We start from the raw sequence: 19331 nt of genomic DNA on the forward strand, positions 1-19331 counted from the left end.
AAAGAGGCTGCAGAGATGCAGGAAGTGAAGAAGAGTTTTTCAGCTCTGAAAACTGCTGTTACCTTGTGAAAGATCATATTGCTAACCTTTAAGATTATCACCAAGCTTGATTGTTTGTGAATGATCAGCTCAGATGATTTACTGCACTTCAAACTTAATTCCAGGTGAATTAAAGTCACTTGTCCGGAGGCCCTGACTTCCACTTCCTCTTCATAAGAGAAATACAGCGACCAAATCTTAATGCGATTTGGTAAAACCAGTGAAATGACTCCAATTAAAGTGGATTTCTATTCCAGACCTGTTTCAACTACTGCAGCAGCAAAAACAAAGTCGTGTTCAATGGGCTGAGAAGAGCAGCGAGAGCAAATCTCCTTGTTGTTTTATGGTTTTCTTCCACGGGGATCATGGGAAAAATCCAATTTGCCCATTAATCTCATCTGGTCAGGGTCTCCGGACCTCCAGATACTCCCGGGCTAGATCAAAGATGGAGGAAACACCGAGTGACAGCGGTGCAGAGACTTCAAACAGACTGTGATAGATAATCCAATTGAAATGGACACATCACCTTTAGGTGCCGCTTTGGGAGAATCGGTGCGCAATTTTTCTGTTCCTCTTTCTTTTTTTTTTTTTTTTTCTTTTTTTTTTCTTTTTTTTTGGGACCATCATTCCTGAGTTATTAGTGTGACTGAGTGATGGTTTGTATAAGGCTGTAAAATAACAATGCGTCATCCTTTGGGGATCAGAAATATTTGGCACCTTTGCGTCAGTCGCTTATGGCAACGCGCTCTCACCTTTAAAAAAACAGTGAAGCTACATGAGAATGTAAAAGAAATAAAAGAAATGTTTGGGATCAGAAACAAAGGTCATCAGTGAAGTCACCTCACAATTTTAAGGACGAAAACCTTAATATCTGCTAAATGTCGTCGCCTTGATTTTGAATCTAAGCGGGTTTTTGCTGATTTTCTGGTGACTGTCATTGGCTGTGTACAGGACGACCCCCCCCCCCCCCCCACACACACACACACACACACACCCCCACCCCACCCCCTGCAGCCGGCTCCTTCCCTGAACGCGTCGGTGCAGTTTGAGTGAAGAGCCCCATCAGCCTGGACCGCATCTCAAAGCCGCGGAGCTCCAGGTCTGGACGCGGGCCAAGCCTGTCTGGTGTCAAACCAGCCTGAACAGATACTCTCAGACATCTCATTTCTTCACCTCATTCCTGAGACGGGACTCTGCCCACCCCTTGTGTAAAGCAATTTAAACCTGATAGCACATCATCTGCCTATCTCCCCTGGAGATCTCTGCCGGACTATCACACAGTCGCTCTGCGCTCCGCCGCCGCGCACAGTCTGAGCCGCTCATGGCTTTTACGCGCAAACTCCCGTCCACCGGTTCTCCTGTGGTACACTTTTTAATCCGAGCTTGATCTGGAGGTTGAACAAGTTCTGACTTCTCTCATGTTTCACATTTTTCTTTCATCCGTGGAAATGCTCCGTCCAGATCCATAAAGGACCAAAGATTGGTTAATATGAACTTATTGCCAAGTGGAGTATGTTTTTATTTATCTGTAGCAATCTGCTGGCTGACTGCCGAGGTCGATGCGTCCTGGTGGTGAGTGCTCTACTTTTTATTTATATCTGTATTTAAATGCAGCTGCAAAGGCCCATGTGTTGAATATAGAGCTTTCTTTCAAGGCGACGCACAAAATGCGCACAAATTTTATTTACTCTTTCAGAAAAACAGTCAAAATGTGATTGGTGTAAATTTATTTTCGAATATTTTTTCCCCTCCTTGTATAAAAATAGCTGCAAAACAGTTCCATAACTACCGCTTTCCTTTGGTTAATGAGAAATTTCCCAGAGATTATGTGACTAAATTCCCTCCTCGGCTTTCATAACTGTATTTTTGCAGCTGAACATTTGGACAGATACGTTTCCAGGATAAAGTCATTTGATATAATTCAATTTCTCCTTATTTGCTGTCTTTCTCTTGAATCTTTAATGAATATTTGCAAAGGTACAGTTTCCAAATTCCAAGCTTCACACTGCCTGTGATACTGAGATGCTGTTTGAACAGATAATTTAACTCCACTCCTTTTTTTTTTTTCTTGCTGCTCTGGTCTCTCTCTAATTGTTTAAGTGAATCCCTGCAGCCTGCAAGTGTTCAAATTCCCTTCCAGTCTTTCACCACCTTGTTCTGCAGGTACATGGGAGTGTGGACTTGTTGGGAGAGATTTCAACACAAGTTTCTCAAGAAGATGCTTCTCTTTTTTTTAGCCTTTTTACTTCATTTTCATTTTCTATGTTTGCAGAATTGTTTTTAGAAGTGTCCAATACCTTGCAAATGTAGTGTTATGGTAGAGAGTTTCCTCTGTGCTGCAGCTGCCTGGAGGTGCAGGTGTATGTTTAGTTATTTGCATTCAGTTGCCAGAACAGTTTCATTGCTACAGTTCAGTGATCAAATTCCTGCTGCCAGTCCAGGCAAATGAACATAGACATTTTTGCACACCTTATTTTCCATTTCACACCTTTCCCTCCCTTGAGTCTTTTTTTTTTTTTTTTTTTTTTTTTAAATCTCCAAATATTTCCACGCATTCAGCTTCCTCTCCGTCTGCTCCTTCATCCTGCAGGTACATGGGCACCCTGGGCTCCCAGGTGATGTGCGACAACATCCCTGGTCTGGTGAACAAGCAGCGCCAGCTGTGCCGCCAACACCCCAGAGTGATGCAGGCCATCGGGGCCGGGATGAAGGACTGGATCTCAGAGTGCCAGCACCAGTTCCGCAGCCACCGCTGGAACTGCAACACCACGGCCAGGGACCACAACCTGTTCGGACGTCTGCTGCTGCGCAGTGAGTGGAGAGAGGGATGTTATATAATAAAGTTAAATTTGAGCTAATGGAGGTTTTAAAATCATCATACTGGGGGATTTGGGGCAGTGGGGAGGGGCTGCTCTTCACCTGGATGGTCTGAAATCAAGCATCCTACCTGCTGAAGTGTCTTTGAGAAAGTCTGTTGACCTCTGACCCCTCTGTAGGACAGGCAAGAGAAAAGTGAAGGTTTGACAGTTTAGGGGGGGGGGTTATGAATTAGCATTCAGTGCTAATTTCAACCAAAAAATATCATGTCCACCTTAAAGTTCATCTCCCTTTGTCTCAGTGCGTCTTTTGTGAAGACGTCAGATGATTGTTGCGTTTAATTACAGCTGTTAAATTTGTCGCATTATTTCTTTCAAAATTTCTCATATTAAGTTATTGTGGGTTAAATTTTATAAAAACTGAACCTTTTATTTAAATATTAGACAATTTTGTTTCAGAAAAGCACTAAGAGTCATTTGACTTCATGTCATGAATTTTAAGTTTTTAACATGTGATTGTAAATGACTTCAGTAAAATATCAGTATTGAGGTAACACCATGTTGTTCACTCCTGCAGCTCTGTAAATGTTGTTAGGTGCAGAGTGTGTGTGTGTGTGTGTGTGTGTGTGTGTGTGTGTGTGTGTGTGTGTGTGTGTATGTGTATGTATGATACAGTGACTCCAGGAGCTGTCAGGTGCCTTAAACACTGCAGACTAAGAATAGAAAGTCACAGAGTCGATTACCTGCTACCGTATATGCTGGGTTGTGTTTCCAGGTCATTGTGTGCTGCTGGCACCTTCTGGAAATGATGATGTGCGTTACAACACACACACACAAAAACATACAAACACGTTTTACCACAAACTATTGGTTGGTTTTTAAAGTGTTGGGTAGATTTACTGCGACACAGAGGCATTCTGGGAAACAGATAGTTCCCTCGCAGATATAGTCTTTTTTTTTCCTCAGGTTGGATCACATTCCACACCTCGTCTCACTTTACAATTGTGCATTTATCATGTCGGTGCAGCCGGCTGGTTTCTCCGTCAGCCTGCTCCTGTGTTGGGGGCTAACATGTAGTAATGTTGTGACTTCAGGTTCACAGATTTAGTCCCAAAAAGATTTGTCAGTGGGAGAAAAACTAATTGGCAACAGTTTTGGTTATTTATTTATCATTTTAGTCATTAATAGTAACATCTGCCAGTTCCTGCTTTTCTCTGTCTTTTATCTCTTTTATTGAATCATTGGCTTGTTAGACAAACAAGCAAACTAAAGACAACAGCTTCATCTCTGTGTTTTCTGATATTTTATAGATGAGACAATCAGTTAATTGACAAAAAATAATCTATAGATTATTCCACAATGAAATTAATTAGTTGCAGGTTTGTATAATTTATCATTTCAGCCTCAGTGATATCATCAGCTAATAAAACCAGTTGATATTTGTATCAGTTTGATTCAGTTTTATCATAGTGGAGTTTATGCTTCAGCTACTGTCTCAGCTAATTAGTCTCCACTCAGCTCATTCAGATGAGAAACAGCAGAAATGCTCTAAATACAGATAATCCTCCACTTTCAAGATCCTCATCGGGTTGTTAGCACTGTTTATGCTTTCTGGAGATTTGCAGGAGAAGACACTTGATTTATTGAACACTTCAGAAGGCTGGAGAAGACACAGTCACTGATCGCTGGGGGTGTAGTTGAAAATAAATGTTATAAAGAAGGTGACAAACGGCTCCTCCCAGGCAGTAAAGTGCGAATAGCAGCATCAGCGATTGAAATGATTAACAAGAAATGAGCGGCGATAAGCTTCCCGTCACCGTCTGTGACAGATGTGAAGTCGGGATAGAAGCCATCTGTCAAATTAGAAGTGTCAGGGTGCGTCTCAGGAGCTGAAGTCAGTCTGCGAGGACTCGTTATAACAAGTCATAATCTTTATTTATAGCTGCTGGAGGATCATCGGGACCTGGCGGCCTGATGTTCCTCTCCCATGCCCCGAGATTTAACCTGCGAGGCGGATCCTTCAACTTAGTCTGTTTCATGTTGGGGCCTCTAATCAGCCGTGTGGTATTCGGACCTCCCAGCCGGGCCCCGGCCGTGTCACACAACATTATCACGGCACATCGAGGCACCGTCAGAAGCTCCTTATTGTCAATGTCATCAGGCTAATTTCAAACAATTACACCCGAGTATTTCTCCCAGCGTCCTCCTCATTAACCTCGTTAGCCACGCTCAACTTAGCTGCTGGACTGGGACACACACACACACACACACACACACACACAGAGTCTCAGCTCTTGGTTCTTCACAGTTTTTAATTTTGGAGCAGTTGAGAGTGTAAATGTGATACCCAGCCCGAGTGTTTGTATTAATACGTGTCCCACTGAAATGATAAATCAACTGGCAGAAAAGGAATCAGTAATAATTTGAGGAATCTGTTAATATTTTGAGTCATTTTTCAAATAAAAATATCAAATAGTTGTAGTTTTAAAGCTTTTTTAAAGTGATCATGAGGCAGGTTCGGGTTCAGATCACTGAAGTCCTTGGTTCTTCACTCAACAGTGTGAATGCCACTGCATTTACTTACATTTATATTTATCTAGGAAATAAATGGTGAATTTATTGTATTTTCCATAATGTAAGTAGACTAACAAAAGAAATTATTAACCTCTTTTAAAGTCACATTTATTGTAATTAACAGAAACTTAATTCTAAATGAATTTGCCTCCCGAGCTTCAATTCTAGTTTCTTTTCTAGAAAATATTTAATTACAAATATATAATTGCACATTGTTTAATGTAATTTAAAATATAAATGAAGTGGATTTTCTGCAGTGATAAACATGCTTGTCTGTAGGTTTTCAGACAAATCAAACACAAGTTAGGTGACAGTTCAGAGAGATTTGATCACTTATTTAATTTAGATTTAAGTGACACTTTTTGCATTTTATCTTTGACATTTCCTAGATAAAACAGTGAGAAACTATAGCTGCAGCTCTAACCCTGTGAAAAACCCTGTGTGTCTTCACATGTGTCATAGTTCTGCAGCAGAGGCTACAGACAAACACACAAACTCTCTCTGCCTCGGCCTTTGATCCCTCTCAGATCGCTCATCAGTTACATGTAGAGGGAGATAAGCGCAGATATCAGGGCAGTGCTGGTAAACCTTAGATGTTTATCCTTCTTGGAGGTAGATGAAGCGTTTTTTTTAAATTTCAGGCCTTGCATGAAATAAAACCTTCGAGCAGACAACAACAAATACGGGTCATACAGGCAGCAGCAGCAGCGGCCAAACATTTGAAGGATCATCCAGGTTTAATTCTGCCGTCACACAGCCAGTATCAGGCAGTGCCAGATTAAAGATCAATAAAGGAAAAGTTTTATGTTTGATTTACATAAAGAGATGAGTGAAGCAGTGACTGTGTTGAAGATTTTTTTTTTTACATCATAAACTTTTGGTTTTTGGTGTTTTGATTTAGTCAAAGTAAATATGCTGACGTTAGCAGCACTGTGCCTATGTACAGCTCAGAGCTGCTAACGTGGCTGCAGACTCTTTGACCTGCTACTGGTTTAGTTTCTTCTCATTGTTTTGTCCTCTCGGTCAAGTGTTTGCTGCTCTTCATAGTGTACAACGCTTCCATCATAACATTGAGATGCGTTCAGGTGACTCCTGTGAGCCCCCAAATCTGCAGATCTATACATCTACACACATTTGATATTCAGATTCATGACAGATTGTTTTTAGATTCCCAACAGGTGAGTTTTTGTGAAGCTCACTGCAGCAGCATTTTCTTCCTGTTTGATCAGTGAAAAGGTTCTTGACAGAGTAGACTGATTAGATCCAGGATCCTGGAGTCTATGATAGAGTAGCACACTTAAAACTTGGACTGGAGTCAGACATCTGTCAGAGAAGTGAAAAGACTTTGACTTGACTGCTGACACTTGACTTCCTTAACACTTGACTCGACTCGTGAAAACAAATCAATCAGCTTTGTTAAAAAATGATTAACAAATTTGAAAGAAACATTTTCTGTTACATCACTTTAAGGATGAGCATTGACCTACCTGACGTAACTTTACCTTAAAACATCCGAGATTTTTGAAACCACTCAGATTCTCCTGCCTTTGTTTCAGGTGTGTGCTTCCTTGTTTACAACACCTCATCCTCTCCCCACAGGCAGCCGCGAGGTGGCCTTCGTCTACGCCATCTCCTCAGCCGGCGTGGTTTATACGTTGGCGCGAGCCTGCAGCCAAGGCGAGCTGGACTCCTGCTCCTGCGATCCCACTAAGAAGGGCTCGTCGCGGGACGCCAAGGGCTCCTTCAACTGGGGCGGCTGCAGTGACCACGTGGACCATGCCATGCGCTTCAGCCAGGCCTTCGTGGATGCCAAGGAGAGGAAGGAGAGGGATGCCCGGGCTCTCATGAACCTGCACAACAATCGAGCCGGCAGGAAGGTGAGGAAGCTCTGACCTGACACCTGTAGAAATCACTAATGGGATTAAACTGATGAAAAGAAAAAGAGAAAATGGTGCAAGAAACTGCTGTGGCCAAGTGGATAAAGACTTATGGTCGAACAAATCACAGAAAAGTCTGTCACTTCTGAAACCACTGAAACAGCCCCATAAGCATCATTCATTCATCTGTCGATCTGTTTTCAAACTGGATTTTACCTGAATTTGATCCTCAGATGTCGTCATCATCATATGTGCTGACATTTAAAATGTGAGGTTTTCTTTACATTTATATTCAAGAATGTTTTGGTCCTTACGCTGGGAGTTGTGTGACATGGTCGATCCTCGATCTGAGGAACATTTACAAACGTCTTCTTTTAACAGGATGAGAAAATAATCATAATATTCTTTCTTACAATCACTGCTTAGTTTACAAGTTCAAAGATTTATGCTGTGACACAAGAAACACAAAAAAATTTAATTTAAAGTTACATTTAGTTTTAGTTTTAGTTTAAGTAAAAAATTGAAAGTTACTTTTTGGGCATTTTTAGCCTTTATTTTGAAAGTCGCAGTGACGGAGAGTTCCAAATTAAAGGAACATTACTGTCTAAACTGACTAAACAGTTTTATGAAGTTTTTATTTGTTGATAATGGATGAAATGTCGTGATCATTCTGATGATTTGTGTTGTGCAGCCAGTGTGAGTCCACACTCAGGTTACTTCCTGTTCTCCTCTCCAGGCAGTGAAGCGCTTCATGACTCTGGAGTGTAAATGTCACGGGGTCAGCGGCTCGTGCAGCGTTCGAACCTGCTGGTTGGCCATGGCTGACTTCCGACGCACCGGCGACCACCTGCGGAAGCGCTACAACGGCGCGGTGCAGGTTGCCGTCAACCAGTACGGCACCGGGTTCACCGCCGCGCACGCACACTTCAAACGACCCAGCAAGAACGACCTGGTGTACTTGGAGGACTCGCCAGACTACTGCATACGGGACCATGAGTCAGGTAACCCGCCCAGACTTTCCACCACTGTGCTGACGAATCAGATCACAACACCTGCAGCTTGAAATAAGGCGTTTGAATTCACCTGACGCAGCAGAAAAACATTCCACCTTAAACAAGCCTCTGCAGGGCTTTGGTTCTCCTCATGAAGACCTGAGACTGGAAACATCAGGGATCTCCCTTTGGTTATTTGGTTCCACCTGAGTTCAAATGACTCCGTTCTCACCTGAAACCAAATGAACCAAACCGAAGAGGTAAACTCTAAACCACCTGTGTGAACCCAATCGTCATGAGGGTTTTCAGATGCGTGATTAAAAACATTTGGTTGAATTACACAAACGAAACCTTCAGCATCTCAAACCTGTGCAGCGTTTCAGTAACAGAACTGGTCCCAGAAAGTTTCATCGTCTTCCAGTGTGGCGGAGTTTAATTAAATTAGCTTCAACTGTTCAGAGCACCCACTGGCAGAAGCATAAATCTGCACCTATGAATTAGCTGCTAACTGCACGAGAAGCCAATTCAATCACAAATTGAATCTTTTAAATCCGTTTTATGAAGGAATCAAATTTAGCATGACTTGTAGTTACACCTGTAACAGGACGTTGAAATTAACGTCTCACTGGTCGGTGTCTCTCACATTATGGCAGCTTTTTTTGTTCTATTCACAATTAATGTCACGTCTCCAGTGTGTAAATGTGGGTTTTGACTACTGGACTTGATCTCAGCAGATTTCACTAAACCACTGTGAGAGACAAATAGTTTTAATTGTGTGATTATAGAGACTTGTCCTGCAGAGTTGATGGAGCTACTTTGGAAAAGTAATGTTTTAATTTTAGCGACATGGAGTGAAGCTGTGTTTGGGTCGTAATTTCAGCTGCTGGGTCGCTGTCCTGTGTTTTCAGTGATTAAACTGAGCTCCTGACATTTCAATTCAATTCAGTTTTATTTGTATTGTGCCAAGAATCATAAAAGTGATTCTGCAGCTCCAGGATCAGTTTGTGAAACTCTCCTGTTCTTCAGGATCAGAAGTGACAGAAACAGTTCAGCTTCTCTGCTGCATTTTATTTTGTAGTAGTTTTTTCTTCCTCTAGCAATTAAAACATAATAAAAATGCACCAGATTTGGACTGAATGATGTGCAGAAAAAAATTATATTGCGATTATTTTGTCAGATATTGTGATTACACCAAGAGTCATGATTTCACTTGGAGTAGTTGTTTCATTTTCGCTGGAAAAAAAAGTTGATGATGTGATTTTTGTTGTTGGGGCTTGTACCAAACAAACATGTTTCCTTACGTCTGGAGAATGTGATTTATAGGCCCGGACATATCTGTAACACTACAGTGCCTCATTTACATATTTTACCTTCATCAAAAAAAAATGCCGCTCCTGTGATTTAGATGTTAAACTTGTGATTTCAATAATATTTTGATGGTGATTGATCCTGTAGAGTTTTTCAGTTGTGCAAACTCAGCCGGAATTTATCATCAGGTCAGTGCATGGACACGACTGTATGACAACGTACAGGCGATGAGACTGTGGAGTCACTTCACTGACAGTGTAGGTGTCCAGACGCTGCTGTGATGACAGATGAGCAGTTAAAGAAATGTGTGTGTACGTGAGTGAAATCTGTGTTTATGTATGTGGAGTTTGGAACAGGACGGAGAGAGTGAGAGAGAAAATGTTTGTGTATGAAAACTGTGAAAGAGAAGATGAAGCGTTAGTGTGTGTGTGTGCGTGAGTGTGTGTGTGTGTGTGTCAGAGGAGGTGGATGCCTGCCAGGCAGCAGATGATCCGTGGCGATCGGGTGTCGGCCAGTTTAAGAGCCATTACACACTTCTGTAGGCTGAAACCTTAGAGCCCCACACATCACTATAAATCACCAGCACTGGAAACACACACACACACACACACCCCGGAGGGCACGATTGGGCAGCAAAAGGAGGCATATTTTGGGGGCAGGCTGGATCAGAGTGAGACTCACCTATAGACATCTTGAAGCTGCAGGTTCACTGAGAGTCTGCAGGTATGTGAAATCCTTCCTCTGTCTGTGTGTGTGTGTGTGTGTGTGTGTGTGTGTGTGTGTGTGTGTGTGTGTGTGTGTGTGTGTCCCGAGACAGAAATGTAAAGATAAAACCTATTTCTAATTCATAAGCACTGCATCAACATTTAATAAATGGTTTATAACACATTATAAAGCAGATTTAAGCAGATTTAGTTTATAAATGTGCAGTATTTGTAAACATATAACTTCTGCTATAAAGACACATTTTTACACTATTACATCAGAGTTTCACTAAATTATCATTTATAATCTGTTTATAGGAGGTGCTGCAGTTGTTGACTCATACTTTAATACTGTTATTACCATTTATTAAAGTGAGAAAGTTGTGATTGGTGCTTTGTTTCAGGCACAGATGTTTGCACGTAGGCTAAATGCCTTGCTCAAGGACACGTAGAGGAGACGTTGGCTGTTGTAGTGACTGGTCCCTGGGAACTGTCCGTCATGGGACAGTGTTATCAGGCACCGTCATGGTCGCTCAGAGTTTTATGACCTTAAGAGTCTGTGAAAGCTGCTCAGATATTTTCAGAGATGCATGGTTTTCATTTAGAGAGCGAGACTGTTTCATGTTCAGAGATAAAAAAAACTGCAAGAAAGTTTTCTAGTGTTTGAGCCTGGAAGTCAGAGATTCACTTACTAGTTTGTTCAAGCTTTCAACAGTTTTTTCACAGTTTTTAAATGAAAATGTTATTTTGCTTTTGGATGGTGACAGTTTAGATACAAACGTCCCCGGCTGGGGTCAGTCCCGTTACACTGAAGTCGTCTTCACCACCAGGACCCACTGAAGGTCCACACTGAAGTCATGAGACGACCCTTCAGTCAGTGTTTGCTGAGGAAAAACTGAAACTGTAGAATTTGAGCACTCAAGTTGAAATAATCAGTCGATTAATGAGAAGATGAATTGTGAATATTTTGATCATTGATTTATCATTTTGTTGTTGTTTCCAAATCTCCTCTGGTTGGAGCTTTTTAGGATTTGCTGCTTTTACATGTAAACTGGATGTGTTCTTTTGGATCTGGACTGTTGTTCTTTTGAAAATGTCACCTCGGCTTTCAGAAACTGTGACGTGCATTTGTTTCTGTTTTCTGACATTTCATTGAACCAAACAATGAAACATTATTTAATCGAGAGAATAAGGTGCAGATCTAAGCTCCTGATGGACCTCTGGAGGTCTCAGGGCCCCCTTCTGGGAACAAGCAGAGGCTTCACAGCAGACATGAAGGCTTCATGGGCTGTGTACATGTAAGCAGGGCGAGGTAACACACACAGACACAGACACACACCGTGTTGGCCCTGGGCCTCTCATGAGAACCCGACTCGCTCCCCCTCTGAAGACCAGCTCCTCTGGGACACACACAGGGAGACAGGCATGTAAACTCGCTCTCAATCATGACACGTACTGTACATTGAATCACCCCCTCTCTCTCTCTTTTAGACACACACACACACACACACACACACACACAGAAACATGACGCGCAATCTTTCTTGAAACACACACTTTGAGTTATTTGCTCTTGTTCTTCCTCCCATCAGGCGCTCCGAAAAACCTCTCAAAGACATGCAAACTCACCGTCAATCACTCTGGAAACACACACACACACACACACACACACGCACGCACACACACACACACACACACACACACACACACACACACACACACACCCACACACACACAGGCTCAGGGCCCACAGAGATAGTGAGACGGCCCCTCTGTGCCTCTTTAAAGTGTGAAATCAATTTCCCTCGGCCCCGAAGAGGCTCAGGTGCTAAACTCATCTCTCGGCGCCCCCTCATCTTAATTCAATAAGCAGACGCAGAGAGCGAGCTCTGCGAGGAGGACTCTGGCCGTGATGTCACCCCTAGCAGCTCGGCATACCGTGGATGACGGGCGGGCTCGCTGCCAGAGAGGGGCGGGGCTTCAGGTCATGCCCAGACAGATTACCTGGCGAGGGAATGGTGCAGAGACGGTGAACACACGGAGTGAAGCGCAGTGTAAACACCAGCGAATTCCAGAACAATGTTCGAGATGGTACTTGAAGTCAGCGCATCACTTTTTCTAAAGCTTTTATTTATACAGGAGAAGTCAGCTGAACTCACACACACACACACACACACACACACACACACACACGCCTTCTTCTTCAGTTACACTTCTCAGTCAGACAGTAACATGTTCGGTCCTCCAGCCAAGTGCTGTTCTGGTTATCTAAGGATTTATTTTCATCATCAGTCATCTATCAATGACTTCTTTGATTCATCGATTAATCTATGACACGTCAAACTGCCCTGTTTCCATGGTGACGTCTTGTTTTGTTCACTTTGTCCAGCCAAAGTGAAGTTGTTGTCTTGGATACAACAAACAGTCAGACTTCAGATGAATGTCTGAATTCATCTGCTGCACAAAGCGGTTTAGTCTTGACCATCTTAAGACAGACTGTGGTACAATGAATTCTGGGTAAATTAAGATGTGTTTCAATATAAAAAAAAAAAAAAAAAATGGCTGATTCGGGAACTGAATCCAGCTGCTGAGCTCCGTTTACAACGACAGAAAATGTAACAGGGACATTTTATTTTGAAAATTCAGCATAGAGTGAAACAATAAAATAAAATAAAAATAAAAATCTGATTTGGTCTCTAAAAACTATTCATTATGAGCCATGTTTTCCTGTTTTCTGTGGTTGCTCCTCACTGTTTTCATTGATCGTTACCATGGTAACATTGGTTGTAGGCCTGAGTTAGCCTGGGGGTGAGGTCTCTAATGTTTTTTGTTTATTTTTGTGAAACAAACCCACCAGTTATAGAATCAGCTGTTTCTCTGTATGAATGAACTGGATCGGTCTCTGTTTGCTGATGTGATGAACTGAGGTGGTTTTAATTTGGTGCTGATGGGTTAGTTTGTTGCAGTTAGCATTACTGTATTACATCTTTACAGACTGGCTCAGCTCAGACAGGCTGATGTAATCACACCGACGACCACAGTGTTGGTGGTTGTGGTTTGTTGAGTCGCTGTCACAGAGGTTCTGATTCCCCTGTTTTGCGTTTGTTTTAATTATGGGACGATTTTATCTTTTAATTTGTCTCAATAAGATCTTTTTTCTCTCCTGATCAAAGATGAATTATCAGGAAATCTCGACATGATAACCCAAACCTTCTTCTCACGATCATTAGATAAAAACGTGAGACTCACATGTTTTGCTCTATTTAACATCAGCTGATAGAAATTCCTGATATCTCAGAAAAATCCCTAAAACATCCCTGGTGCTGTGTCAGCGGGTGATTTACCCTAAAGTGTCACAACATCAATGATTCTGACAGACTCACTTACATCTACTAACACGTGACCCACACATTTTTATTCACATTATCAATAATTCTTCTGATTATTTTCTTAATTAATCAATTAATGATCATCCATCGTAATTTCCTTTAGTGAAAAGTGATGTCTTCGTTTAGCATTTTGTGTCCGACCCTCAGTTTACAACCCAAACACATCCAGTCAGAACCGCAGAGGAACTAGAGCTGTTTTAAATCTACTTGAATTAAGATTTTCATGATAATTAATGATCAATACTCAGTCAACTGAAGGACGAGTTGTTTCAGATGTTTTTATGTAAAAATTACAATAAATAAAGTTTAGGTTTGTTAAGAAAATTCTGATGTGATCACAAAAAAACGTAGAAATAACCACAGCTGTGACCTCTGCTCTGCAGCAGAGTGTGTGGGCTGAAGAGAGGAGAGCTAGTACAGTATCAGTGAGGCCGGGACAGGTGTGTGCGTGTGTGTGCGTGTGTGTGCGTGTGCGACTGATGTCTCCTGTAAAATGAACAGCTGATGAAGAGTGGGAGCGCAGGTCTGACGGCTCCTATCATCAATCTCTCATCTCTCCGTCGTCTCACGTTCATCATCTCCCCCTCCTGCCTCATCCTCACTGCGCTGCCAGTGTTATACCGCGCTCCCATTGGCTCCTGACCACCTGTATAACTACTCTGATTGGGTAAATTGTGGCTCATATTCTGCTCAGGTCACATTCCTCATCAGTGGGTCACTCCTCGGTGAAATGTCTCTTGAAGACGTCTGAGATCCTGAGTGATTTCCCAGGAAGCTTCTCACCTTAAAAACCCGGAATAATTGTTGGTGCAGGAGTCAAACTGTCGCTTCGGAGGGAAAAACCACTGAAATGTGTTTTTACATTTGCTGAATAAAACAAATGTTGGATCAGAGGAGAGTGAAATCCTCCTGTTTTAACTTCAGGAGGCAGGAAAAAGATTTTTAGTCTCACATGAAAGAACGTGACGGTTCAATTTTTATAGAAAAAAGAAACTTTTTAAGGAGCAGCACAGTTAAACAGATTTTTTTTTACCACCTTAAGTGTGATAAATACCTAATTTAAACATCTTATATGAAAAAATGCTATTAGAATATATATAAAATAAATAAATAATTAAACAAAAATTTTAAGTAAAAGACATAAATTTTCATATAGAATTTATTGATTTATATTTAATTATTTTATTTAACTAATAACGTTAATGAGGAAATGGGGATAATGGGGATTTTTACATTTTTATTATTATTATTATCATTTGGTAACTTTCCTTCGTTCTATTGTTCTGTGGATGGAGCTGGAGGGCTCTCAGCATGTTAGCACACTTGGTGTACTACACATATGAGTCGTCCCTCCAATAATAACTAGTTGTGTGTTGTAACTTCCTTATTTATAGATTAAATAAAAAACAAACAAAAAAAAATTAATTAGTTTGATTTTCGATAGATTGTATTTGACTCCAGCTGCAGCATCAGCTCAGTCTACGTTAGCTCTTCATTGTCACCGGTGCTGCCCCCTCCCTGTCCAACATTTCAACACATTAGAAAATAATCAGGCTTCCAGATTCTTCAGGAGATCTGAGGTGTATTTCACAAATTCACCCTGATGCACCCAGAAGTCGTTTTTCTTTCTGCAAAAAGACACGAATAGAAAGTCATGAGGAAAATTAGCAGTTGAGCTGATTCTGCACCAGGTTTTGAAATTTCTTTCTTAAGAATTAAAAAATAAACATGAATCCAGATGAAATAAGGAGTTGTGCACAGATGATGTCACAGTTTTAATATTTTGAAAAAAATTAAATACATGCACAGAAACTCTCCACCTCACTGACCTCACTCTCTCTCTCTCTCTCTCTCTCTCAGGGTCCATGGGGACGGGGGGGCGTGTTTGTAACCGGACATCCCGTGGAGTGGACGGCTGCGAGGTGATGTGCTGCGGTCGAGGCTACGACACGTCACGGGTCAGCCGCACCACCAAGTGTGAGTGCAAGTTCCACTGGTGCTGCGCCGTGCACTGCCGCGACTGCCACCAGCAGGTCGACGTCCACACCTGTAAGGGCCAGACGTGACCTCGCTGCCGCCACTGAACACTACTGACCGCTCCCGTTCAACCAGCAGTCACACTGGGTCACAGCACTACTACTACTACTGCTACTACTACTATTACTACTACAACTATAACTACTACTGCTGGGCTGCACATATTCCTCCATCCTCACGTTGCAGGTGACACTCAGAGGATATCTTGCCTCCATCTTTGGTGCTAAGCTCTCGTTCCTGAAAACATCCTCCCCCCCGATCACCTGTCAGTCAGACAGTAGGTGGTTTGGCTCTGTTGCTTTTCTTCAGTTTTACATCTCCCCTCTCAGGCAACAGGTCAGTGAGCCAATCAGAAGAGAGGATCTGAGCCTTGTTGTGACATCACAAAGTTCCAGAAGTCCTGACGGCTGGTTTTAAGGCTCAGTTTCTGAATACAGGCTGTGTGCATTTCTCTGTGGACTGAGGCTTTGATACTTTCACAGTATTAATATAGAACCTAGACCTGCTTTATAATCACAAACACATGGACATCTGCCTTTAGACTGGATGTAAGCTTTAAAATATATCAATCAATACAAACTTATTCATACTGCAGCTACTTTCTACACTGAAATCTTGTTTTTAAAGGCTTTTTTTAATGGAGTTTTAAATTCACTGTAAACTGTAGCCTGTAAGTCAGAGATAGAGAAGACAGCAGCTTTGACAAGCAGCTGAAGTTCACTTAAAATCCCAGTAAATCCTCTATTATTTCATTGTATTTATTTACTCTCAAGTCTGTGGTCAAAAGGTTTGTTTGTCTCTTTGTGTCTAGTTCAAAGACTGACACAGGACGAATCAAACCTGTACAGCTTCACCCTCCTGCTTCCAGGTTTAAACATGAAAACGTCTAAATTAGTTTGAGTTTATCTTCTTTTAACTGTGGATGCAGCTTGTTTATAGTTCAATCAGACAGGGCTTTGTTTGTAATATGTAAATATGTGTAAATTAAAATCAGATATATAGTGAATGAAAACATTAACTAACAGCCTCAAGTAATCAACTCATTTCACTTCTACCTGTCGATCACAGACGAAACGAGTCACTTTTTGTGTAGCTTTTTTTTTTTTTAAGTAATACATTAAAGGAAAATGATGATTTTTAATAATGATTCACATCAGTATTAACATCATAGTCACCATGGTAACTGCTGAGATCAGGGAAGTGACCACACAAAATCTGATCGCTTGTGTTTCCTGTTGAACTTTTTTCAGTGATTAAATGTGAGGAAAATTTTAGTTCTTCATTTAAAAGGAGCACACAGGTGTTTTTAGTTTACCTACAAATCAAGACGGCTTCATTTCTGTGCAGGTCGTTTTCAAATTCATGCTCTAGTTTCTGATTTTTGGGTGTTTTTATCGGACTGTCCTGCAGCAGCTGTTAATGAAACATGAAACTTTATGTAGGTGCTTCATGGTGAACATCCAGTCTGCATTCATATTCGTCAGTGACACAATCACTCCTTGGTAGTTTAAAGGAGCTATTTTTGAGTGTTGCTATTGCTACATAGCTAATGTTAGCATCAACAGCTGTTTACTTATCAATCCTGAAGAAACGTTGAGCGTTCAGCATCAAACTTCATTCAAACAACGTCAGTGTTAATCCTTGTTTCTGTCACTTCTTCTCTTCTACTGGAGTTAGCATGCTAACCAGCTAGCCCTGACCTGGTCGCCCTTTCTCGACTCTTTACGACAGCGAGTCACTGTGGCGTCCAGGCTGCTCAGAGGACGTATTATAACTTCTTGTCTTGTAAACGCAACAATGGTGGGTAAACAGCTGCTAACGCTATGGTTGGCTATGTAGCGATAGCAAAACTTACAAATAGGTCCTTTAACAGCATCTTTGTAATGTAAATGAAAGCAGACTTTTTTTTTAGGGATTTTACATCTGAAGCAAGTTTGATGTTTCTGCTCAGACTGAAAACTGATCTCTGCCTGGAACAGCAGAAAAAATATGGTCAAGTTTCTACAATAACGCAGCTCGTTCTGTTGTAAACATGTTTTGTGGTAAATGCAACAAGAACCACTGGTGCTTTCGAATATATTTCATCATGTCTGGGTGTTTTATCTCTGACTTGAGATCAGTGCTGGTGGACGCAGGTGAAACTCTGTCTGCGGAGGGAGACGTTAGTTTGTGGATGAAAACGCGTCAGAAGATGAGAAATATGTGAAGCATAAACAGTCAAATTTACCAGGTTTAATTCTGCTGTTTGAACACGCAGGTAAGATTTTAAACAGGCAGCAGCTCCAGCTGACGTCTCCTCTGACAGTGCTCGTTTCTGTCGTTAAACTGTGTGTGAATCAAAATGGCGGGAAGAAGCCGCTTGCAGCAATACACAAAAAGTCCTTTATTGTATTTTTTTGTCTTTTCATTTTTTTAATGATGGCAATTTATCACCTTTTTTTGAACAACAAAAAACAGCTTTAAATGATTGAAAACCCAAAAAATGCAAACATATCAAATAAAGTCAAAACCAATTCTGGATTCCACTGTTTTGCTTTGTTTTTGTCTGATGCCTCCTCCCGTCGTCTCCGTCTACTCTGTGTGGTTTGGCAATTAATCACCTTCTTTTGAAAAACAAAAGAACAGCTTGAAATGATTTGAAACCCAAAAAAAATGCAAACATATCAAATAAAGTCAAAACGGATTCTGGATTCCATTGTTTTGCTTTCTTTTCGTGTCGAGCCTCCTCCTGTCGTCTGTTTCTCCGTCTGGTTTGAACTCTTGGCACAAAGGTGCGTCAGTCCAGTCCAATGCAGCGTTCTGGGTTTCAGTTCAGCTGTTTCTGTCTGGGTGGAGGTTGGCTCCCGGTTCTGGTTCTGGTCCTGGTCCTGGGTCTGATTCTGGTCGGTCGGGGTCAGATGCGGGTGAGCTGGTGCCACAGGCTGGACGGCAGGATGCTCTCCACCTTCTCCATGATGAAGTTGAGAGGAGCAAACAGCGTGCTGAGGAACTGCGGAGACACAAAGACGACGAGTCGAGTCAGCAGGTGAAACAAATCAGACGTCTTCACGAGTTACACACTGAACTGTCGTGATATCAGATTTTCGTGGCCATGATAACGATCTTTCTTATTGGTTTTTCCTTTCATTTGTCACCCGTCTTTAGTTGAAAAAAATTCCCACATGAGGAATGAGCTTCACGTTCGAGCCAACACAAATGAGAAATCCTCAAAGACCTTGTGGATAAAATCTTCAAACTGACTGAGCTCACATGTAAACAAACAAAAAAAAAAAGCTGCGAATGAAGACAGTGAGATGTGGTTGAAAGGCCTGAAAAAGACTTTGAAATAGAATTATTCCCTCGTTGATTAATTTCTGGTTGTTAATCTAATTTGAACATTAGTTGTTGTGATCATCACCTGTTTAACTACAGGATTATTACTTATTGGGATCAATATTGTCGTTTCTTAGTCCAAACTCCTGCTGCGTCTTTTTTTAACAACAGAATAGATTTGGGGTTAAACATTTAACAATACAATGCATCTTTTCCCAGGTGTTTCTGTTCCATCCACATCTCCACCCTGTCTGTGAGGCCTCAGTCTCTGGTTGGTGTTTTG

General features: G+C 41.6%; 2 protein-coding genes across 8 annotated transcripts in view; one reads left to right on the plus strand and one right to left on the minus strand.

The window, feature by feature from the left end:
• The first annotated feature begins 642 nt into the window (after window positions 1–642).
• Window positions 643–18256, plus strand: wnt2 (wingless-type MMTV integration site family member 2). Of its 2 annotated transcripts, none has more exons than XM_071459128.1 (5): window positions 643–1611; window positions 2630–2850; window positions 7029–7306; window positions 8043–8307; window positions 15560–18256. In XM_071459128.1, the coding sequence occupies exons 1-5, from the start codon at window positions 1529–1531 to the stop codon at window positions 15763–15765; spliced, it is 1053 nt and encodes a 350-aa protein (XP_071315229.1). In that variant the 5' UTR covers window positions 643–1528; the 3' UTR covers window positions 15766–18256. The 2 variants fall into 2 exon arrangements, with proteins under 2 accessions (XP_071315229.1, XP_071315235.1); XM_071459134.1 differs by lacking the exon at window positions 643–1611 and adding an exon at window positions 2144–2202.
• LOC139606740 (suppressor of tumorigenicity 7 protein homolog) overlaps window positions 18096–19331 on the minus strand; it is a 50947-nt gene continuing 49711 nt past the window's right edge. For all 6 annotated transcript variants that reach the window (XM_071459082.1, XM_071459076.1, XM_071459067.1 and 3 more), the window contains one exon: window positions 18096–18725. In XM_071459082.1, the coding sequence (XP_071315183.1) occupies window positions 18630–18725 (96 nt within the window). In that variant the 3' untranslated portion in view covers window positions 18096–18629. The remainder of the gene's footprint in view (window positions 18726–19331) is intronic.

The sequence above is a fragment of the Trachinotus anak genome, unplaced genomic scaffold (assembly GCF_046630095.1).
Source record: "Trachinotus anak isolate AG129_WGS33_773 ecotype Australia unplaced genomic scaffold, CSIRO_AGI_Tana_v1 ptg000002l, whole genome shotgun sequence".
NCBI lineage: Eukaryota > Metazoa > Chordata > Actinopteri > Carangiformes > Carangidae > Trachinotus > Trachinotus anak.

What these genes read in the sequence shown, in the direction of transcription:
- wnt2 (XM_071459128.1), top strand. Translation starts at nt 1,529, where the DNA reads ATGAACTTATTGCCAAGTGGAGTATGTTTTTATTTATCTGTAGCAATC. An exon ending in GAGGTCGATGCGTCCTGGTG is followed by an intron (nt 1,612 to 2,629) that starts GTGAGTGCTCTA and finishes TTCATCCTGCAG; the next exon opens with GTACATGGGCACCCTGGGCT. An exon ending in ACAATCGAGCCGGCAGGAAG is followed by an intron (nt 7,307 to 8,042) that starts GTGAGGAAGCTC and finishes TCTCCTCTCCAG; the next exon opens with GCAGTGAAGCGCTTCATGAC.